This window comes from Cydia splendana, chromosome 19 (genome assembly GCF_910591565.1).
Source record: "Cydia splendana chromosome 19, ilCydSple1.2, whole genome shotgun sequence".
Taxonomy (NCBI): domain Eukaryota; kingdom Metazoa; phylum Arthropoda; class Insecta; order Lepidoptera; family Tortricidae; genus Cydia; species Cydia splendana.
Genome location: NC_085978.1, coordinates 12,500,604 through 12,526,168, shown reverse-complemented (window position 1 = coordinate 12,526,168; position 25,565 = coordinate 12,500,604). Strand labels below are relative to the sequence as shown.

The following is a 25,565-nucleotide window of genomic DNA, read 5'->3' as shown; positions in this document are numbered from 1 at the left end:
TTGTGATATTTATGGTTTTATTTGCTCACTGGAGTAAAATGTTATCTTTTGCAAATAAGAAATTATACTTCGCATTGTATTATACTTTATTGATAACTCTATCTTATATTTATTTAGTTGAACAGTTCTGGAAATTTCAACGTCTAATTCAATTCTAAAGCATGTAGTTGGTATCCTGTATGGAATTGGTCGTACGCGATCCCCAAAAATGGAATACTAACTTCACCTTGGAATACTAACTGGCTAACTGAATATATATACATTATTCCTGGTTGCATTCTTACAGTAAAAACATAACATCTATTTATATAGTGTTCAACTCTTCACACAAAATGCCTCATTAAGTCATTAACTCACATCTAGTCTAACTACCTACATTTTCAGCTGAAAAGCGAGTGGTAAATATCAAATGATTGTAGTAACTTTGTAGAAACTTAAGCCAGGATTGAACTTAGATACTACTCGCTCTCGATATCTGGACTGTCATTACTAGTTTTGCATCAAACACATCTCCTAAAACAACCAGTATAAGTTTGATTTTTGATTATGTGTGGATGTAACACAATTCTAGATCATATAACATTGGGGTAGAGTTCACATTAGAATTAAGCAGCTGAACGGTCTCGGACGGTTGAGTGGGTAACGACGGGTATTTATATTCTCACTTCAGTTAATCCGGCGTATATAATATTTCTTTCAGAAATTTTATTTTGTAAGCAGAAACCGTTTCTACTGAAGCGATTTTCTGCATGATTCAACATTTCAGGAGTTGGGTCTTTTCACTTTTACGATCAGCAATACATAATCGATGAGCTGTGAAAATTAGGTATGTAGGGAGTTATTAGAGATGATTTGAGTTACCGGACTGTTAAGTCTGAACCATGGACAATTTCATTTTATTCGTGCAAAACCTTGTAAATTGGGTTAAGTGTAAATATTTGTTACGCTTTGTGTTATCCAATCCATCGTGTTGGTAGTAGCAATGTACAAATTGCAGAACATTCCCAAAAAGCGGAAACGTTCTCGAGAATGTTCTCAGAACATTCCTGCAACATGGAAATTATTGTTTAAACTTTGTTGTAGTACCTTATTTATATAACAATGTCAATTACTATAATTACTTCAATAGACATGCATTTTACTGTCCGTTGATAAGATGATAATTGATAACTGGAGTGCAGCTCAGAAAATAATTATGTCATAAGGACTACACCTAAACTATCGTGAATATTCATGGTATAAACTACGTAAATAAATTCTCGTTCTCGAGAACATTCTCAGAAGTTACCGAGAAATTCTCATGAGGAAAGTTTTGCAACTTTGGAAAGTTCTCGTGAGTGCGTTGCTAGTTGGTAGCCCATACCCCATTAAGTTAATATACCTACTGATTCGGGAAAGTCAGGCCTACGGATTCATTTTTCGATACCTACACATGGTATCGAAAAATGAATGATAAATTTATAAATTATGATATTATGATAAATAATGTAGGTATATATGTAGGAACATTTATAAAAAAAAATCTACTGCGTAAAGAAAAAAGAGTCCAGTAGGTATCCTAGGAATTTGTTAAGTAGGTAAATACGGAACGGACTTTAAGCAGTTGTAAACGAAAAGACAAAATCGGCCATATATTATAACATATAGACTGATAAAAACTTGCGTAACGCAGTTAGATAACAACATTTTTGCACATAAGTTGCATAAAGTTGTTTAATAAGTTGCACAGTGTAAATATTTAGTTGTTAAATCAATAAGTTGCTCCTGCCAATCGTACTAAACAAATAAATGTAAGTTTCCTCTACTTAAAATCAATTATTTCACACCGTGCACAAAATAAAGCACCAAGTAATTATTAGAAAAACATAGATAGCAGTTATTTTTAATCATAATTTCTATTTAATAAATCGGATAGAAGAAAAAAGTAGGTGAGTTGACCGTGACGTCACTATATTCGTTTTCATATAAATTCCATATTAGCAAATCGTTTTGACAGTTCTAAAAAAGAAGCTGGTTTGACTAGTAGGAAAGTAGCCTATTATTGTTCCACCAGCTCTTTTACAAGCCAGCCAAAATCACTCTTAGAAAATAAATCATCCCATAAATTAAAAATAAAAGTCAACACTCACCTGCAACTCAGGAAAGCTCTGCCTCACAATGAGCGTCCACAGATTATACAGCACGCACGCAGTGATGACCCACAACCAGTAGAAATAGAAGTTCTCATCGGGGTTGACGACGGTTCTAGGCGCTCGCACTTTCCTCCGCCGCTGTCGGTTCGTTGACCTGTGGTCACCGGTCGCTCCTTCCGACCCTGTGTCTTCTACCTGAGGGTAATTGAGATTTATTTTGATGGCGGCCTCGATTTAGATTGTGCAAATAGTGAGTATTGGAACAGGTAAGATCTCTTATTATTCGTTTCGTTCAAGAGAGATTACTTAGAAAAAAATAATGAAGCTAGTGAGCAATTTGGTGCATAAATATTGATTAAGAAACTGTCAAGAGTTTTTTTTAATGCCTTTCCCCTCTTGTGTGTATTGGCAGGAAGGCTGGATGGGATGGTTTTTGCCAATGACCACGTTTTAAGACGTACCACGCACGAAGAGTTAATTTAGTCAGCATTTTACAAAAAAAAACATTATTTTTTTACATTTAGCTTCATAAAACATTTAAAATTATAAGTTGAGGGTTTAAAAGACGGAATTCATCATTATTTAAACAATTATTCACAAACATAATACAAACACACTTTCAAGATTAGGAAACACAAGGTACCTGCAACTTAATTTTTAAAAACAATAAATTCAAGGGTAATTTAGGATATCTACACGAAACTCAAAAATTTGCAATGCATTAACTATTATGCCTTATATTATATCTTACATCGATAGTACCGACATAATAGGTATTTTCAAATTTCAATTCTTTTAAGAGCGGGGTTTTTGCGCCATATTTACATGCTCATATAACAAAATTTGTTTGAAAAAATAATATTTTGACGTTAAGAAGACGACTAGAAATAGATGTAAATTTGACCTTAAAACTGTCTTTAAAGTTGCATGATGGTAGTCAATAATATTAATAGATCAATACTCCATACATTGCATGCGAACTACCTACATTTACAATCGTTACAAAAGATTGCCCATAATTTATTTACAATAAATTGCATAACCGAAAGGCTTGTTTGATTTAAATATATGAAAACTTATATACTTAACTCTCCACAAAAAAGTTGTTAGTATAAACAACCGAGAAAGGTAAGTGGTGAATTTTGATATAGCGATGTTTTTAGTAACTGATCACAAATAAATCCGATTTAGAAAATAGCTCTTAGTCCATTTGTTAAAACACTAACATTATTTTTTATTGATTTCGTAATGTCTTTTGGGGTAATCGGGGCAACCAAGTGTTAATCTGGATCAACTGTAGGTAAAATCCATTTCTGCATTTTGAGAGTAGAGACTACACGATCCCACAGTCAAACCGTGTAAACTGTTTTGTGGGACACTGTACTTGTATAAGCTGTATATTTTTATGTTAATAAATATATAAATAAATAAATAAAATTTACATGACCGACTTACAAAGGATGGGTGAATATCATCAAACATGCTCATAAATCAGGGTAATTATAGCAAAATCTCACAGTTTCCTGTGTTTCTGGTATGTGGCGAGTGGAGAATTTCTTCAGGAAGGAGTCTTCTCTCTTCAGGGGAGGTTTTTTCATTTGCATCGCCGAGCTCAACTGGACCGTCGTTCGTAGTTTCATCCATCGCTGGTTCGACTTTGTTCTGCATATGACACACATACAAGTTAGACAGATGTTTCAAACAGATTTAGGGATAGTCAAGCAAAGTTATCATGCTGTCGGAAAGTTAAATTTGGCTCAAGAAAGATTTCAAGTTAGATGTTCGCAAAAGTTTCGCCAATAAGTTCAAAGATAGTTCGTTAAATTTGAATTGGTATGAAATTGGAAATTTGTAAATAAACACACACAATGCAAATTAATCGTAATTTCAAAGATGCCGCTATACACACTTTATATTTTTATTTAGTTGTGCTTTCCAGACTTTATTTATACTGAAATGTAATTTATATACGTGCAAACAATCATCTACCTGTATTTACATGCGACTATGCAGTATTCACACTAGATAAACAAAATTGCATAAATATAAAAAGTATATTTGTAGAGTAAGATATTAGTGAGTCTGTATCTATATAAAATCCACGTAAGTATCTAAAACTAGAACTAAACTGCATCTAAAGTCAGGAGCTTAATACTAGAGTTTTAATAAATCTATTCAAATATTTAAACGTTCAAACAGATGCAATTAAACAAGTATTAAACACTGAATACAAATTGATCTCCCAAGTGACAGTAGGAAAGTAGAATCGCTTTAAGGTGAGCTAGTAAGACACAATATCCACAAGAAACACACATATCCAGTGAGATCATTCCCGAAGGCCTAGACACAGACGAAGGTAGCACATTAGTCGGAAATCAAAACAAACAAACAATCGACAACGAGGCGGCTTTACCGAACCCTCAAATCGAACCTTTTTATTTTCCTGAGAGCCTGGTAGTATGCCATGACAGCTTGGACGTGCCTCCATTTATGCCCCCGTTTGTCAGGGTCAGATTCCTCTCTCTCGTGCTTTGTGTCCTGCATCTGCATGGACTTGTGAGAGCTTGACGAGCTCGATGCAATGATCGGTCGCCTATAATAGATGCAGCGTGTTACACGATAGCAGTGTACAGTGTGTGGTCTGTTCGTGAAACCCCACCGTGAGTTTCGAAAGCGACTTAGCCGAAAAACGTAACGAAACAATATTTAAATTTCAAAATTAAAAGGGTGCCACATGGTTTAACCAGTAATGTTCATAAGTGAAATTAAAGGAAATTATAGGTAATACGCTTATTGTCACTTTTAAGCTGGCTCAAAACTCACGGTCTCCTCAATACACTGTGGCAAAGAGACTCCACAAAAGAATAACATGCATAGGTACATAATAAAATAAATCAGCATCTCTATCTTTCGGACAGTACAAAGTATCAAATTACGTGTATGGTTTAGCATTACGGTGACGCCTAGGTATTCGTCCAGCTGTGCAGTCGTGAACTAATCAATACTATGCAACTTGCAAACATAGTTTTGTAGTATGCGATGGGGTACCGCACCAATTACGTAGGTATCGGTTTGTTTAATGCGTTATCGATTGGTGTGGCTTTCAAGTCACTTGTGCATGTTATAGTATCTTAAACTTTGGTTGAAATTAACTAAAAATACTGGCCAGTAACAATTATAATTTATCTAAAAAGACCATCGAACATTTCTAAAACAATTGTCTTACGAGTCATCGTCATTTTCATTTTTCCATTGACATTAAATGAATCTATAATCCTGACCTCATCTCATGATAAGTATGACATGAAAATACTTCAGAATAATTTTCTTAATGTATATTATTGACCAGTAGGCTACAGACCTGCAACGTAAATATGATTAGGTAAGTTAATTTTAAATCTACTGACATAAAACTGTACACTAGCATTCGTTTCGTATGTTTTATGATACAGTTTTCTTGTGACTTGAAAGCCGCATCAACCACTCACTATCAGGCATCAGTCGGCTTGGTATTAGGTCGTGCTCATTGCTAGGGTCGCTAAGCTCTCGAAGCGGAGGGTGCCAGTATTGGCCACTTACATATCGTCTGGCCTCGCATTTGTCGTGAATGGCGATAACTTGCTCAACAATCTAGACGGGTTAGGAAAATTATGATTTATTGACTTTCTTTAAAAATACATTATAATATCTATAAATTTGGACATCTATCTTGGAAATACCTAACCTAAATCATTAAGGGCGACCTAAAGAATTTTATTCACTTTACATGTTTCATAAGTTATATATTGCTACTATTTTATAGTGTACACTTTTGAGAAGAATAGCAGTCAAATGGGGTCACAAAATAAGTAAAAATGCATCGGGTTAAAATCGGGGCTACTTTTTGACCTGCTTCTTTTATTACTCCGATTTATAATGGCATTGCAATACCGGTTAAAAATCGAAATTCTTAAAACTAGTTAGCAGAATAGTAGGTTTACATAAACTACCCAACTCGTACGTTTAATACTCGTAATAAATAGGTAAGTACCTACATTTTTAAAATTAAGCAAGTAAAATGTTCAACCCTATCAAAAAGGATTATCGGAAGCCGGAACACCGGAGTAAAGATAGAATTACGACATACAAGTGAGCTGTCAAAATCAATAAATTCCTTCCGATGAACCCCTATAAAACAGCCATAAACCAAGCTCCCTGTGTCGGGACTAAAGCTATACATATATAAGTACCTACATATAGTATAATATGTTGGTGGGCATTTATAGGTATAATATAAATACCGACATAAGTGAAGGGTTAGCGTTAGAGCCTTTGAAAAAATCTTGCTGTCAGTCTTTTTCTGTATAGGTAATTTCTATACTAATATGCGAGTACGAGCGAGATGCATAGAAAGTAAGTTACGTTCTCGATAGCGTTTACGAGTATGGTATGTCAGTGCCAAACTGGTGGTAGCTACATACAGCTAGGTACCGTAAAATGGGGTGAGTAGGTGCGAAACTGACATTCATACCTCGATACCATTTTATTTTTACATATGCAAACTGAATAGTGTATATAATAAGTGTTCCGGACGTTTGTATTTCAGTTTTTATTTTATTTTGAGTAGTTCCATTTCATAACTTTGACGATAAACAGGAAATCCCACCTCACCCCGTAGTCCTTTGTATTTGGGGTGAGTTGGGTTTTCATACAAAGGTGATTTTGGAAGATTGTTGGATCATTTTTTTTTATTATGTGTATTACTATAGCTCCATTTTAAATTGGAATACATTATTTTTGTAGCAGTAGCCTTAAAATCCCATCTCACCCCCCTTTCATCCCTTCTCTCCGCATTCATAACCCAACTCTCCCCGCGAACCCTAATCACCCCATTTTACGGTATTTGGTTAATTCGGGGTCGTAGTTTATTACGTACAAGCTTGATTGTAACAAGAGCCGAAACGCTCTTTGATCTAATTTGGCCAATTTCATTGAAATGGAATACAAAAAAAATTAAATGTTACTGAAATCTTTTGCCATTATTACAAGACCTATCATAATGCATAAGTGAAGTATTTTTGACGCTTACGCGGTTAATATGTCGAGGAAAAAGTTTTTTCGTATTTTATATAGAAATTTAAGACATTAAATTTACATTTAGTTATAATATATATGTGACATCTTGTTCGATAACTTGTTGCCGTTATGTAGGTAATGACATTATCCCATTGCGTTAGAAATTTTGAGACAAGAGCAAAGTTTTGAGAGTCCTATTGTGATGATAACTTATCACTACCTCAATAATTCTGGTGCGTCTCTCGTTTCTTTCATAACGGCATGAGGGTATGACGTTAGTTGACACATCGTGGACACACCTAAGTAAAACAATCGTCAGCGAATCTTTGAATAGTGCTGCGAAGCTCAACCCACATCAATTAATTACTTTAGAGCCGACAGGGAAGCCCCGGACGGATTAAATTACCTAACAGATAAATTGGGCCTCTGAGGACAGACAGCTGGTATTCTAAGATAAACAATGACGAACTAAAAAGGCTAGTTATTATTTAGCGCGTTCGGCAAAACAGTATTATTCTAGTAATATTGTGCATCATTCTTTGAAGTGCCTTACGCGAACTTGATCTTAGAAATCGGACAGGCTATACAACCCCCCTAAAATAGATATATATATATATATTTAAATATATGTTATGGTTTCCAGGTAAATGGTTGTGACATACGATCAGACGGACGGTCGGGCAGATGGACGTGAAGAAACTACAGTGAAACCTGGTTAATTGGCACCTGGATAAATGGAAAACCTCAATAATTGCAACCCAAAGTCCGGTCCCGGTCCCTTGAGACCAAAAGGCCTCTATAATTGAAATTTTGGAACCTCTATAATTGCAATTTAGATTTTAGGGCTTTTCGTAATTTTGCCTCTGTAATTGACCACATCGCAACTAAGACCTCTATAATTGACACTGTGCTAAAAAAATCCGTTATTTTTACTCTTCTTTTTACCTCTATTATTGAAACGAGTTATACTTATTACCTCTGTAATTGAAATAATGTATTTGTAGACAGCAGAAGCAATATTTTAATAGCAATGATCATTTTATTTATATTTTCATCCAGAATTCAATTTATTTATTGGGTATCTATCACAGCCTGTAGTAGGTGAAATAGTTTTGATTAAATAAAAAACAAAGTATGCTTTTTACATTCTAATAAAACTTTCTTCTACAATTCAAGGGATTTTTTTAAACCCAAATGATTAATAAGAAAATAAAGTAGGAATTAATGTAGTGTATAAGTGCAAGTATAGACAGAAGCTATATAATAGACCAGAAACCCAGAACGTAAGCGTGTAAATCTATTTTCAATGGTTATTTGCACCTCCATAAAAGAAATTTGTCAGAACGCAACCTCTATTAATGGAAACCTCTATAATTGACACAACGATTTTTTGAACCTCGTTAATTGACACGACCTGCTTAAATGAAAAACCTGGTTAATTGACAAAAAATGGCCGGTCCCTTGAGATTGCAATTATCCAGGTTCCACTGTATAAAGGTTCCGTTTATGCCATTTTGGCTACGGAACCTTAAAAATCTCTCCAATGCACAAAGAAATTACGTTGATTCTTTGAAGACAGTACAGTTTTGCATTCAATTTATTCCCAGAGGCTATTTAGTTAATTCGGGATCGTAGTTTATTACGTAAAACCTTGATTGTAACAAGTCACGAAACACTCTTTCATCCAATTTGGACAATCTCATTGGAATGCATTACAAAAAATGTTGCTAAGATCCATTGCCATTGGTATAAGATCGTTCATAATGGGTAATTTAATTAATTAATTCATTTATTCATTTATTCATATAAACAATTACAATGATACATATATACAATAAATGCGCCAAACTGGAGTAACCAGTTTGTTGGCGCGCCGCCCTCAACTCTTACTTAATATTAAGGTAAATGTTTACAATCAATCAATGTTATAGTTTGTTTATTTAAGTATATTTGAAGCTTAGAATTTAATTATAATTATCTTTATTTTAACGACATCAAGAAAAACAGGCTAAGTGCGTATTGAGCCACGCATAATGTAGGGTTCCGTACCTTCAATACGATATGAAAAAGCCATACTTACAACCAAATGGGACGCGGACTTATTCAAATGGATAGGTATCATAGGTCATTAATTCTGGTTGTTTCCTGTTTAAGCCAATCAGCATCCTATTTTATTAAGATTTAAGAGTACAGCCAGGAAATTAGAAAGAGACAAAAGATGACGCGTCGCGCGAGACTTGCATCGGAAGATTTAGGATATACAAAATTAGACATTTTTCGTGTAATTTTTTTAGAATTGAGTTATCTTTCAAATTTTAAGGGTTTGGCTGTATGCCCTTAAAAATATAGTCTAGTACCTATCGGTGTGATATTTTTACAGCATTTGGCCTTGCGTTAAACATGTAGAAATTCAAAAACTACAATTTGGCGTTAGCCCCCTCTTAAGTAGGTAATATTATTTTTGATTACCAAATTAGTGATTTTGATTAGAGATTTGGCAATACAAGGACGTTGTATGACTTTCATGCAATTATATTGTGTCGCAGTTGAATCTAGACTGTTTTATTATCTCGAGGAACCCTAGGACTAATTTTAGCCATTACGACGCCCACAAATAGACAATAATCTGATCCAGACCATTCTGCGACATCTAGAGGCCTGTAGATAAATGGCCTAATTATAAACGACCTTAAAGCTCAGGAATAGTTGCAGTGTGAATGTCAATGCTGCCTAAGTATAACCCCAATCAATAATCCAACAGGCCAATTCGAACGTGCACTTGGCATCAAACCGATATTTGAATCATATTGGAATCATATCAGTTATCTGTCATACATTTCGATCTGACTTGTCCGTATAGTCGCCATCAGATATTATCGGATTCTCACAATTCTCACAAACTGAACAAGCCTCTATACTCTATAATCTGACATTATATTAACTAGGGGCCCTAGCATTATATACATTTTGACCGCTTTATACTCTGCAAGAGATCATTTTTTGACATAGCTTATATTTTGACATACATAGGTAATTTTTTGACATTGTATTTAGTATGTTTATTATGCTCTGACATTTTATTTTACTGTATTTGACTTTTTATTTTTAATTTTTATTATGATTATTTTGATTGTATTTTATTTTTGACTTAATTCTTAATTATTTTAATGTATTATTGTTTACAATCTGACGATCTTTTTGTGAATTCATGTTATTTGGAAACATTGTGACATTGTTAAAGGCTACAAATATAATGACCACCAAAAAATACTTCGGTACCCTAAATAAAAAAAATCATGCTCACCAAAAAAAAATACTGAACACCAAAAAAATAAGCCCTAAAAATACAAAAGTACCACCGTTTTAATTACGACTGCCCTTCAAATTGTATTCAAATACCAAATATATTGAATGACCACCAAAAATCATTAATGATCACCAAATCTTGAAGACCAAATTAATGCGATATTTTCACCTAAATAAACCACTATGATTACCAAAAAATGTATACATATTACCAAATAAAGTAAACTGATACCAAAATTACTTGCCCCTCCCGCTCAACCCCCCGTACCCCGCACCGCATACCTACCTAACCTAACCTACTTTTCTAGTAGCATTTCGTTATGCTACTAGAAAAGTAAATTAAACTGCTATCAGTTAAGTGGGTTAGGTTAGGTTAGCACTGCGACCCTTACAGAAACGAAATGGTACTATAAAAGTAGGTTAGGTTAGGTTTGAACTGCGACCTTTACAGAAACGAAATGCTACTATAAAAGTGGGTTAGGTTAGGTTAGAACTGCGATCCTCACAGAACCGAAATGCTACTAGAAAAGTAGGTTAGTTTAGGTTTCAACTGCGACCCATACAGAAACGAAATGCTACTAGAAAAGTGGTTTAGGTTAGGTTTGAACTGCGACCCTTACAGAAAATAAATGCTACTGGAAAAGTGGGTTAGGTTTGGTTTGAACTGCGACCCATACAGAAACGAAATGCTACTAGAAAAGTGGGTTAGTTTAGGTTTCAACTGCGACCCATACAAAAACGAAATGCTACTAGAAAAGTGGTTTCGGTTAGGTTTGAACTGCGACCCTTACAGAAAAGAAATGTTACTGGAAAAGTGGGTTAGGTTAGGTTTGAACTGCGACCCATACAGAAAAGAAATGCTACTAGAAAAGTGGGGTAGGTTAGGTTTGAACTGCGACCCTTACAGAAAAGAATTGCTTCTAGAAAAGTGGGTTAGGTTAGGTTTGAACTGCGACCCATACAGAAACGAAATGCTACTAGAAAAGTGGGTTAGGTTAGGTTTGAACTGCGACCCTTGCAGAAAAGAAATGCTACTAGAAAAGTGGGTTAGATTAGGTTTGAACTGCGACCCTTACATAAACGAAATGCTACTAGTAAAGTGGGTTAGGTTAGGTTAGAACTGCGACTGTAACAGAAATAAAATGCTACTAGAAAAAGGTGACGGAGTGGATTAATTAATTTAATAGTATTATATTAAATATTTGCACATTTTTAATAAAAATGTTGTTACAATTTTGGTGGTCATTTACTATTTTCGGGTTTACAATTATTATTTTGGAGTAATTTGCTTTAATAGGATAGCAAGATTTTAAAATTTGGTTATAATTTTACATTAAAATAGAGTTCTAATTTTGGTGGTCATTTAGTATTTTTGGGTTTACAATGATTATTTTTGTGTCATTTTCTTTAATAGGATAGCAAGATGTAAAAATTTGGTCATCATTTTACATTAAAATGGGGTTTGAAATTTGGTAATCATTTACTATTTTTGGGTTAATAATGATTAGTTTGGTGTCATTTTCTTTAAAAGGATAGTAAAATGTAATAAAATTGGTAATAATTTCACATTAAAATGGTGTTATAATTTTGGTGATCATTCATTATTTTAGGGTGGTAAAATATATTTTTTTGGTATTAAATTTTATTAAATCTGGTGATCAGTTAAATAGCAGCCATTGTTAAATACCATGTAATTTCCAATAAGAAATAAATTAATCTAATCTAATCTACTCTGTATATTTAGGTATTTAAATAAAAGTAAACAAATAATCTGTATATTTTCGGGTAGTTAAAACATTTATTGGTTAACCCACCAAATACAAAACCGCCTGGATCTGCCACTGAACGACCTGACTTTAACCTACATTATTTGATCGTGTAATGTTTACATCTACCCTTAAGTAGCTTTAATAATTATTATAATATATTGTGTTAAAATAATAGCCGCAACATGTCGATACTCGGATCTGTATTTAACTAAGATCCCCACGATACAGGCTGAGCCTAGTGTGGGGATCACCGTATTGCGTCTCTTGGAATATTAATTTGTTGAAATAAATGTATTTTGATTTTTTTTTTTACTTTTGTTTAAGAACTTTTATTTCAATACCTAAAGATACAGAGTTATAGGTATATGAGCAGTTCAGTCGCTCCAATGTATCTGATGGCAACATGTATTAGTGCGAGCGGGACGCCGGTGCGAATGACAGCTGGTATGATTCCAATAAGATTCCATTATCAGTTTGGTGTCAGCTGCATGTTCGAATGGGCCTGTGGGACAGCAGACTCTTCCATTTGTCACATCAAACATTCATGGATACTACTGAAAGAGGCGGGTTCTTTCCGGTGTGATTTAGAATTTATAATTAGCAATATTGGGTTGTGAATGAAATATACCCTTTGTATTATTAAAACGTTTGGTATATTATGACTATTATGAGATAACTTTTTTGTTTTATTTTGGTTATTTTGTACTCTTTTTCATTTTTGATATTTTAATTGTAGATTTGGCTAATAACATTGCTGTTAGGTAGGTATTTCAAATATTAATAGCCAAATTTATATTGTAGTGTATAATTATGAAATAAATGAAATCAATCAATCAAAAATATATTATGCGAAACGCTATTAATGCACATTTCATACTATACGCAAGCATAATTTTACATGAAGATTGCTTGTCTGTAGTCTCAGTTACAATTTGGTGCATTCGTTTAATGCACGCAAAATAAAAAACGCCTTCTAGATTACTTAAATACCTACATCTGACCTTGCAATGATATTTTTAAACAGAACACATAAATAATTTCGATATATGCTTAATAACCGTGACTTCCATATTTTTTAACACTCCCACAGAATGTTATTCTCAAAATTGATATAGGTAAGTATATCTTTGAGAAATTACACCCTTAAAGAAGTTTGAAAAAAGGTAGCCTGAAATTTGAGACGATGACATTGTTTCATAAACTTTAAAGTCGCTAATAAAGTTAAGGAGAGTTAGAAAAATTCTTCGCCGATAATTTTATCGTTCATCGAAAATTGGAGTTTCAACGGCACCAGATAATTATTTACCTATCGGAAATTACTAGAAAAGTCGTAGCTGGCGTATCGAATAATAATTAGTTTGTCTTGAATTTAGTTGAAATTTTGAATAAATGAGACTTTTAAGTAAGAAATATATTTAAGTCCGTAACTATGGCCGGCGCCCCACTGCTGCGCAAGCTACATCCACGGCCCACGTTTTAATACAAACCGTGGGCAAGCCCACGAAATTTTGTATAGAAACGTGGGTCGTGTACATTATGTAATGTACACGACCCACGTTTCTATGTTTCTAAACTTGCGTAGCACCGCCGGCCTATCGCTTTCTCGCCTAAGTTATGTCATAGATTTTTTTTAACTCAAATTTGTTAGGCATCCGGATCTTTGACCCATAAAATGTAGCTTATTCTGTACTTATAATTGTAAAATAAAAAACTAAACTAATAAGAATTGTGAAATTAAAAAAATATGATAAGTAGTAAATTTCCTCGTAGTCTGCCAAATATTGGCAGGCTGCCAATCTCTTGCCACGACTGCATTGAATTTTACAGCATTTTAAGCTTTCATGTACTTAAGTTTTAACATTGTGACACTTGCGACATTAAATGACATTAAGGGCTAAGTTAGGATGGTTTTACCTACAGATTTTTGTCAAATCTCCAATGATAACGGGATATACTCGTATTATTTCCTAGTTAGTCTATCGTCTTACTTAAAAATTTCGTAAACTTGAGTGAAACTTTATCCACTTTGTAAAGTAAAGCAGCTGTTGTCGGAGATAGGAATGAGACGTTAATGCATCTACCTCCAAACTCGAATGTAGGTCACGGCATTTGAATTATTTTAACACGGCCTAGACGGCCTAGCGTGTCTGTAAACTTTGTCTAGCTAACAACTAAAAAGTACCCGTTGTTTGCTATTGGAAAGTTGGTAATTTGGGCTTTTCACTTAAGAGCTTCAATAAACCTCGTAAGATCCAGGGCAATAATGGTGCTTTTGAATTTGGAACTTTCTTTTATTTCTATATGAGTTCAAAACTCGAATTTACTTTGTACTTGTACAAGTACACGGGGACTTACGAGGTTATAAACTTTCGCAATAAAAAGCAATATTTGGGCCTAGATTTAAGATGTCGCTTGTAACTTATACAGGCCTTCCTTGATGTCAAATCAAACTCTTACTAAACAATTTTGTTTTAGAAGTTATAAATTGTTGAATTAAAATAAATATTAACACTCTATGAAAAATGTAGTTAATAAATGATAATATATAGATAGGCATATTGTTGACTGTTTCTCTAAATTACACGTTTATATTCCGACTCTTCTTTAAATATAGACACTAAAATCCTAACCAGGTACAGTACCGGCAAATAATTTTCATAAACGTAAATAGAACGTTACCAAATATTTAAAGCCGAAATCGAAAAAACAAAAACTGTTGTATGGTCAAACGCTATTTCCCGAACAGCAATTAATTATATGTATAAACAAGGTTCTCTCCAAACGATCTAACGTATAAATATTTGGGAGTAAAAATCTTAAAAAGCATCAATGTGATAATATTACTGGCCGGTAACCGTACTTTTCCAGTATAAAATTTGATCGAAGCCACAGTATCGAGTACTTCCCGATAATGAGTCGAGGTAGACAAATAGATACGTTGTAGTCTGTAGACTGTAGAGATGGGTAGTGAGTAAATACTCACGGGTAAATACCGAGTAAATACTCAGTATTTACTCAATATACCCGTATTTACTCGTTTATACCCAAATTGGTGGGTATAAACTATTTAGAGTGCTGAAAGGGGCATATAAATTTGAAATATAGGTGTATTTTGTAAGCCGCTACTGGATTAAGTACAATAGTAAGAAATGTATTTTTAAGAGGGGCACTCCATACATGTAACTAATTGTCACAAAAAAAAAATTCAGAAACGACCAACGTGTTGCACATCATTAAATGGGTCTTTAAAAATAACTGGAATGTTTCTAAGAACATTTTTGGATAAATTGAATATTTTGGGAAAAAAACCGTTTTGAAAGGCCAAAATAATGTTTATCTCTCTATAACTTTAGAACCAAAGTTCAGAAAAAATATAAAAACATATCGGGAGATTAGCCGTATAATAGAGTACAAAAAACAATATTTTGAACATCATCGGTTGAGCCATTTTTGAGTTTTCTTTAAAAAACCCTCAATAAAAGGTCGCAAGTGCCGCGTAAACACGCACTTTTGCGCGACATGCAGTTATCTAGAACATCGATAGAATTTAAGTACCATATTTTTAAAGTAAATACCTTCTTATTTAAAACAAAATTGTTAACTATGCATTATCACAATTTGCCTCTCACTAATAATTACCTTTTTTTTCTAAATTAAGCGTTCTATATGCTTTTTATTTTATAGATATTGTTAATACACGTTAGCACTCTTCAATAAAAGACAATTTCGTTCTTAAATCTCCCTTTTTGAATATTTTATAAGCAATCGTTTTTACCCACCTAAATGAGTAAATACGGGTATTTATCGGGTGCTTTGAGTAAATACCGAGTAAATACTCAGTATTTACTCACCCCTACCCATCTCTACTAGACTGTAGTCAACGATTGTACAGAACAAATTTGACGGGCCCTTTGTTCGCGGAGGGAGCTAGTTAATTATTTGTGGATAAATATTGCTATTGTGCACCGGAAAATACAAAATAATACCCTATTTCTTTCTCGCCTGTCACAGTTTTATTGATTTTCCTTACTGTCTTTCCGACCCTGTCCGTTATCATTATGCTAACTTAAAAATCGCTCTAACAAAATGATCTGTTACTGTTATTAATTATCTTACTTAGGCATTGTTTTTCACTAAGAGGCCAGTCATTAGTGGATATTCTTTATCTTACTCATTTTTTTAGGAAGCATAATTCGTCAGTATTTTACTTTGCCGAGTTTTTCGCCTAAATTAACTACTTACGTAACCTACCTACTTAAATATTTTTATAATGTTCTATGCCGTAGTAAATAAATAAATTTCTTAAGTAGTAAATAAATAAAGGAAATTTAGAGGAATTAAGTTCTAACAAATTATGTTTTCAGTTGATCTTATTGTGATCATATCGGTAAATTTTTGGAGTAATTATTTAGGAAGGAGAAAAAAATTGTTACAATTTACTAACATTTAAATCGGGTCACACGTATGTTCAACCTAAGTGACTGGCCACTTAGTGAAAATAGGATATAAAATAAAAAAATATTCTCACCTTTGGCCTGGGCTCTTGCAGTCGCTGCTCGCATTGTTGCTGGAGTCATCATCATCTTCTCTAGACGTAGCAGCAGAGAGGACTCTTGAGGAACCTGCGTTGATCTCACTCCCATCGTTGTCCTCTCCGTCTGATGTCCGAGAATTGCCCTCTTCTGCCTGTGAACAACAAACAACATACTTTGTTGTACTTTGCTTGTGCGCGGAGGCGAAAACTTTTGGGAGCTGGGGCGTCGCCTGCAGGAGACGGGTCTGGACCCCCGCTCCGGGTCGTTCTTAGGTCAGAGGCTATCCATCGCGGTTCAACGCGGAAACGCAACAAGCGTGATGGGCACCTTTGCATCGAGAGCGATGCGGGGTGGTTTGTTCGATTAGTTTTTATGGGTTAGTTTAGGTTTAGTTGTATTTATGGTTAAGGTTATTGCTAATTTATTTCTTAGTTCTTAAGTATTTGATTGTTTTGTTACTTTGTTACTAAATAATATGATTTTCGAATGGGGCTAGAATGTCAATTGATCACAGAAGTAGGCGTTTTGTAAAAATATCTCAAAGACAGAAACTTATATTCTAAGAAATCTGTTCCTGGGCTGTTTTACTTCAGCGTAAACTAGCGACATCTGTGTTGAGATTTGCGCGTTAAACATTTACTGTGGGACTATTATGGTTACGTTTTAAATTTATCGCTGTTAATTTAGGCAGTTAATGACGATAGCGACTAATGATAAAAACAAAACCGAAACTGATCTGATCTCGAGTGAACAGAGGGTCTACCGCGAACAACTTTCGACGTGTTGCCTCTCTGTCCCACTTGTAAATTCATACATAAGTGTGACAGGGAGGCAACACGTCAAACGTGGTTCGCGGTAGGCCCGATTCAGATTTAACAACTTGTTGCGGTTTTGATCTTGTTTTGATACGACCTTGAATATCGTGCACGCTGATTGTTGGATGGGAAAGAAGTGAAAGTCGTGCGTGAGATGCGCGCCAATCAGGAAGACGCTCGTCAAGGTCAGATAAAAACCAGTTCAAAACCATGAAACCTAGACCTATAGTATTTTTTTTTAATTTGGTGAAACATACTTGTAGTTTCACTGAGTACATCTAAAACTAAATATAGTCATGCAAATCGGGAAATAAGTACATGCAATATTTATTGACCTGAATGTACTCAAATGCTTCATCTAATTTGTTCTCAATTTCCATCAGGTTAATTGTTGATACTGTTTTAAAAATGAAGTTTGATATTTTTAAAGTCATTATAATAATTAAGTTCACACAAAGACATGAAAACAGAAATTCACGTCTACTAGATACAAAATATTTTTGATAACATTAATTAAGATATTTTTTTATTTCACATAATTATTACTTTATTGCAATCATAAGCCCTATCATAAGCATTATATACTAAAAACCCTAAAATTTAAAATAACTGGCCATTGGCTCCGGGTGTACTTACGAAAATATTTGGAGCGCTGTACAATTTTTTATTTGATCTTAATTTTTGCGACATTTCGCATTTCGATATTAAGTATCTGGGTCAAACAGAGAGGCCCACAGGAGAGAAAACTAGTGTGTTATCGCGAACAGCACATTTTTCTCTCCTGTGGGCAATAGTTAACAGCTTGTGGGCATATAAGCAATGATTTTACCATAGTTCTCTAAATAAAAGGAGGACCTTTTCACGTGGATAAGGGTTAAATAAGAAAATTAACCTTTATAGCCCTTAACTCTTGTGTATGTCTACAGGAAAGACATAACACAGTGATCTGTTTGACCCATCTATTACTTACAAAAGCTTGGTCACTTAATAATTCAGGTCTCTAGAACTAGATTAAGAACTCCAAAATCTTAGCAATTATAATTAAAGCAGAATTTTGAACCACTTTGATGAAGAAAACAAGAGCCCCGAGAGGAAACGTCGATATTAATTACTAATCCATTTCCTCAACTTTAATTAATTCTTAAAACCTATCAGGAAGTATAATGTCCGTTACCGTAAAAAATATAATATAATTTAGAGTGCTCTTTCAACGTCAAGCCACGTTTCGATTTTAATTAGTCTAACTTTTCAACACCATACTTTGAAAAAAAATGTCTGTCACAGAGAATATAAATCATATACCTGCAGCCAGTTTTTTTAGTACTTGTTTGAAGGTTAGTCTTAAACTAAGAGTTTTTAAGTAGGTGTAAACTAGATTACCTATGCTAAGTGCAGGGGCTGTTCCGGCCCGATTCGAACTCTAAGATACGTCAAATATTACGGCTAGGTACGATATGGATTGGATATGTCAGTGTCAAAAGTAACGTTTTTGTTTGAAGAAATGTTCGAATCGGGCAGTTAAAATACGTTAAAAAAAAACCAACAGAGGGGACCATAAATACATATATTATATTTAAATTAAGTAAAGATCAACTTACCTGAATTCTTATTAGTGGAATCGTTTCTTCATTATGTTTGTTATACATGTTTTCAATTTTGTGTAAACCTCTCATTTATGTTAGGTACTTTATACTTGGAACTTTGTCCCAACTAGCAAAATAGTCGTATAAGAATTGATTTACTCAGCCTGTAATCGTATAACAGCCGAGTTACGGTTGTTGAAACACCAATATATCGTATAATAGCGGTTAACTCGACTATTTAGCAATTTTCGCTAATTAGTGCTATAATCATGTCGTATAAACGTTTATAGCACTATCTTTTAGCACTTTTATTCCACCATTTAATAAATGCTGAGTTAGCGCTACTAAATCACTTTTATTCAGCATAATTGTTCTATTAAAATCATATAACAGCTATAGAATAGCTAATTGTCTGAATAAGGCGCTTTAATACAACTGTTACTCAACTCTCTTCTCTGTTGCTATAAAAGCCTATTAAAAGCAATCCAATAACCATTTGGCAACAATGCTGCTGTAACAGCGCGCTTATATCATAATTCGGGTAATGGGGCTCAAACCGCTGTTATAGGAGCTGAAGTGTATTTACAGGTTTTATTCAAAATGTATTCAGCTTAGAGTACTTTTAAAGAGTTTTGAACTACATTAACAGCACAAGTCAGCCATGTTGTACGTTTCAATATAGTCCGGTGGCCAACTGCATGAAACCCTACCTGATAAAAAAATAGAAAATCCTACTCTGTAGGGGTAGCTGACTTTTAGTAGCATCAACTGCTCTTGGTCGGCCGCGGCTTAATTTCGCAAATTTTGCGTAAATGGCAAAATAGTGGCACAAAAATTCATCAAAAAAAAAACCCCATCGTATAATAGAATGAAACTTGCAGGGTAGGATAGCTGCCTTTGAGGACAGCAAAACAAAAGTGGTCAGCTACATCATGTGTTGGCAGGTTCCTGTGTTCGACCGAATTTGTGGTACCACGTGACAACTACAATTTACCTCATCGAAAAATAGAATGAAATAAACTGATTGTAATACCTACATTAAATTTGTTGACGTATGCCTTGGTCGGCCTCACCTTAGCCTGATAGCTTTTGCAGTCCGTCCGCATTAAAAAAAATGTGAATGGCAGCAATCCTACCATACAAGTGACATTCTATTTTTCGATGAAGTAAATTGTAGCTCACGTGGTACCACAAATTCGGTCGGACACAGGAACCTGCCAACACAGGATGTAGCTGACCACTTTTGTTTTTTTGATGAATATTTGTACCACTTTATGCCATTTGCGCAAAATTTGCCAAGTTAAGCCACGGCCGACCAAGAGCAGTTGAAGCTGCTAAAAGTCAGCTACCCCCACAGAGTAGGATTATTCTATTTTTTTATCAGGTAGGGTTTCATGCAGTCGGCCACCGGACTATAAATCCATAAACATGGCGACATCATGTGCTATAAGTGTAGCAGTAAACGCAGTTACTCGACTTATAGTCGAATTAATGAGATATAACAGAAACTAGATCGTGTAAGCAAATTTTTACTTATTTTAATTAATATTTTTTTATTGAAATTTAAGAAAATAGGCGGCCCATGAATATATATGAACCAGTGCCTTTGGTTTTATCAATAAAGTATTTTTCGCGCTAGGTTTTACTGTATTACGTGTACTTACAGACAGTAAAAACTTATGTACACAATCACGGTAAAAATAAATGTCATGGATGACAGCAGTAAAAAAATACTTAAGTACCTTTTTGTTTTATTAGATACGTGAAGACGATTAGGCCTCAAACTTAATCAAATAATTGAAATATAATCGCTTACCTGAGATCGTTTTTAGCACATATTAGTTGAATAAAAGCATTTACTGCACTCTTACACATTCAAAATGCCGAGTAAAAGCAATTCGGCTACTTTTACGAAACATTTTTGCTGAGAAAAAGCAGTGCGGTTGTTTTTATAGAACACTTTCACTGAGTAATAGTAAATTGCTAATGTTTATAGAACGAATAGTCGAATAAAAGCACTATCGTTGCTATTAAAACACTAGAATCGCTTTAATCCACTTTTACTCAACTCTTACAGCATCGATTTGCTTCTTATACAGCGCTTACTCGATTTTTATAACACTTTTAGTCTGTATAAGTGCGCCTTTTCGCGTTGAGTAAACGCTTACAGGACTTTTATTCGACTGTTTTTACACCGTTTATAGCACCAAAAAGCGAAAACAAAAACGTGCTCTCAACTTTTATAGCACATACATTTGCTAGTTGGGGTATTAGTTAAATATAAAATTAGTTAAATTATACCCTAAATAAGGCTTTCAAGACATCATATCAGAAAATATAAATTATCAATTTCTTACACAAATACATTAGTGTACCAAATAAATTGGTAATAGATTTTACGTTTTTGAGTGCGCTATACGAATATACATAGTATTATAACATAGGTAATGAATGAGATTACGAAATGAGAATACGAATTACAAAACCAAGATTAAAACGTTTATTAAAAGTCTACGCAACTATTTTATTCAATCATTACGAGGTAAAGTTGGGAAAAAAAATATTGGCGCAGACCTCGCAGCTCCCAACAGCAACTGAATAATTATTATTATTTTAGTAATTAACCGATTTGTTGGCCTATCCACTAAATGCAAGTTAATTTATATTAGTTTCGTTCGTGAACCAAATTCATGGATATCTCATAATCATAAGTTTAAACAGGAATCCTTGACTTTATATTCAAAATTACTTTCTTAGACCTTAGGGCCGGCTGACTGACTGACTAACTGACTCCAATTTGTACGGGAACTGCACGCCGACGTTGCAGTCGCGTTGCAGTCCATCTGTAGTACAGACTCTAGGCTAAAACCGCGAAAATCGAAGTTCGTCAATTGCGGGCATTTTTCTCCGTCACTCTAATTACGTCTTAGTGAGAGTCCCCGCAATTTGCGAATTTCGGTTTTCGCGGTAGGCCCCCTGTACCGGCCCTTAACGCTGGGCGTGAAATGAATGTGTGATACTTTTAATAATAAATTCGAGATTATCGTACGAGTACCTAAATATAAAACATTTTTGTCAAGATATTAGAGTTTAAAAACGTAATATTTTGACCTTTTTTATTGCCTAATGTATAATAAGTATTTCTTAGCTTTCTTCAAATATCTTTTTGCTATAATAAGGTATACAATTTCGAGCATTTATTGGACAAATTGTACCGTGTGCGTACACATTTCTAAAGTTATTAGGAGCCCGTCCGGAGCTCGGTGTAGAGGTAAAAACGATATTCTTTGTGGCAAACAGAGTTTTACCAATTTTTATCGGATAACACTTTTTCTGACAGCGTCGGCACGTGTAAAGGAGGCGTAGGGAGAGCTTGAATTCGGCGAGAATAACCAACGAATAAAACCTGCACGCGAATCGTCAGGTTCGATGTTTATATAGTCATCCGCGGGGACCAACGAAGGTAGACAAAAAACAAATCGAAACGTAAAATACAGACAAGACTAGTAAATAATCCGTTATCTGTAGCTCTCAGAAACAGTGACAAGTTGACAACACAAACTGGAGATTGATTGATAAGCCCTGCATGGGTTCTAGCTAAAGTATATATAGTTTTATTGGGTGGAGTGTAGAGAAACTTCCCAAATCTGGAGATTTGACTTTGACAACACTAAATATTGATTTTACCGATTATCCTAAACTAAATCACCTATTCATAAAATTTTACTTTTTAATTAGTGTAATATAAATACACCTTTAAATATACCTTTCTTATAAATACATTAGTCAATACGATAGATTAAGACGAACAATTTTAGCTAATTGGGTCTTATAGCGCGTTTATACGCCATTAAATAAGATTTAAATAACTACATATTAAAAAAAAAAAATCTAGTGAAGTACCTAGCTAATTAAACTAAAGCAACTACAAGTAACATCTTAAAATATATACCAAAATAAATATCATGTAACTAAATAAAAAACTTAGGTGTTGGTTAGTGAAGAAAATTGTTTAAAAGTATACGATTTGTATAAAATGTATACCTACATCAAAACTATCGCTTTTTCAACAAGTAGGATGTTGTTACGTGAAAAGTTTCAAATTCTGTGGAAATTTAAAATCAAGCAGCAATCAGTCGTAACATACCTAACACAATAATCTATTCTAATGGCTGAACAGAACTGCAATTAGAGATCATAATCGAGTAACGCACAATCAAATGTACCCCGATGTATGTATGTTATAGGCCCCGAGCCAGTAACAAATTTCGTTAGTCATCGCTTCCCGGACGTTAATTCGTAAAGTGGTGAAGGGAGATGTATAATGAAGCCTTGTCAAGGTCGGCTGCTGCTACGTTGATGAATTAAGGAACCCAAACGCTTGACATGTAATATGTAACGTGTCAATAGGTCACGTCACATATTAAACACATATTTAATAAAGTTCTTCATGAGTTAACCTACACTTTGTCTGTCACTTTACTGGCAGCCTTCTCATTGGAAAATAGATAGAAATTTTGATCCGAGTAAATCATTGTGAATCTCCATTATTTTGGTGAAAGAAAGAAGTGTTTTGTTCCGGAGTTTTCCTCCGCCCCTCAGGTTTGTAGATTTCCATTGAAAATTCGGCCACGCCAGATTTCACATTGTGTTCCCCTTTGTTATAGATATGGACTAGGGCGAAAATAGTGCCGCAACGGCAAACCCCGGCAATGTAATGCGTAAGTTAAGGGCTAACGTAAGTTTTTCTTTAATTTTCACAATCGCCATTCGGAAAATGCGATTCCTTTTAAATTTTCCGGTTCGATTTTAGCTGACTCGCGTCCTTTTCTTTTCCAGATTTGGGGCGTGTTAGCCCTTTTAAAATTCCTTATAAACCCCTTATAAACTTCTTTTCCAATGTATTTTTAAGCTTTCTTTAAAAGCTTCCTTTTTCAACCTCCTTTAAGAACTTCTTTTTTAAAAAACCTACTTCGTCTTTTTGGGTCTCTACAAATGTAAAATCCCTCCTATTTCCTCTCAATTTCACCGTCGTTCTGCGCCGGGTTCGAGATCGCGGCGAGTGACCCCACGATGACAATTTAAACTTCGAACGCCATGCGGTCCCCCGGGTCAGCGAAGAGGGAACAAAACTAACCGCCTACACCTGCTGGAAGTCGTAACATTCTTTCTGGGCTCTCCGAACTTTGTCTCCGCGCAGAGAAGCTCGTGCCGCGCGATGACCTCTCTTTAATTTTTGGTGTCTCAGAAAACGTAATTAGCATAGTTTAGATATAAAATTAGTAACCACCTTCTGTGGGACTGCGAAGTCGAAAGTTTGTAAAGGTAAATGTAACCCGCATCCTTTAATTAATACAAGTTGTAAGGCAATAAGTTTGTTTTCCTTTTTTCCTAGCCCTCCCTAGTATTAAAATTCTATTTTGCTCATTATTAGCTATCTGGTTATCAAATCTGTTTCTGTGCTTTCTGCCAGGAGCCCGAACTTTTATTTAAAGCTTTATTTTTCTTTTGTATTCTGTTAGGGTACTTGCCCTCTCCACTATTTAGTTTTTTTAATGAACCTTTTTCTAGGCAGAAAGTTCAGCCAGGTTAATTTGTTAGGAAAAAGTGGCTAGGCGGCCACTCACTGAGCCTCAATCAGATTTAAATAGCGTCAGCCAATACACGTTACAAATATTTAAAATATTATCAATAAATGTCTATGTCTATGTTTAGAAAAAAGTCCTTCCGTGGTTTCATACGAGTTATTGGCCGAGAAGAACTTACCTTATTTATAAAACTGTAGCATCCTCTTACAAACCTCTGTTAAATTTTGTCGTTTTCGACGAAACGGAAAGTTATTTATTTTATTTTTAAGGCGTGTTTTGTTACTTAAGTATAATATAAATAAATATAAACTACCTAAATTAAATCTAATAAGTTAGTTCCTTAAGTTAGTTTTTAATTTATTTTATACTATGTGTAGCATTACTTATAAATATTTAACAAAAATATGCGACTTCAATAAAGATTATAAAATTATGGCATTTCAAATTGTGTAGTGAAGTCGGTTATTTTTTGTGAAACATAATTCCATAGGATTATTATTTGTATAAACTATACATATACCTACATCATACACGGGTTAAAACCTTGCAATAGCCCCGGCCGCTCAAATCACGGTAAAAAGCTAGAAGCACGCCTGCCTATCTTCATTACATCGTCCACAGAGCAGAATAAGTGGATGTCAGCAGTTATCCACACTGCCATACTTTACTCCATGCACAATGAGGTTGTTATTAAGATATTTTCAAGGGGAAATTAGCCCTTTTAGAGTAGTAATGACAAGAACTATCATGATTGGATTAGAAGTTTGGAAAGAACCGACAAT

At 34.4% G+C, this 25,565-nt stretch overlaps 1 protein-coding gene and 1 long non-coding RNA gene across 2 annotated transcripts in view; one reads left to right on the top strand and one right to left on the bottom strand.

The window, feature by feature from the left end:
• Window positions 1-22,132, top strand: part of LOC134800123 (uncharacterized) — a 202,404-nt gene extending 180,272 nt beyond the window's left edge. The window contains exon 2 of the long non-coding RNA XR_010145507.1: window positions 22,057-22,132. This is a non-coding gene — a long non-coding RNA (uncharacterized LOC134800123). The remainder of the gene's footprint in view (window positions 1-22,056) is intronic.
• LOC134800041 (uncharacterized) overlaps window positions 1-25,565 on the bottom strand; it is a 222,198-nt gene that overhangs the window by 68,492 nt on the left and 128,141 nt on the right. The window contains exons 2-5 of the mRNA XM_063772487.1: window positions 16,791-16,948; window positions 4,564-4,725; window positions 3,650-3,794; window positions 2,130-2,327 (exon numbers count right to left, since the gene is read on the bottom strand). Coding sequence (XP_063628557.1) covers window positions 2,130-2,327; window positions 3,650-3,794; window positions 4,564-4,725; window positions 16,791-16,948 — 663 coding nt within the window. The remainder of the gene's footprint in view (window positions 1-2,129; window positions 2,328-3,649; window positions 3,795-4,563; window positions 4,726-16,790; window positions 16,949-25,565) is intronic.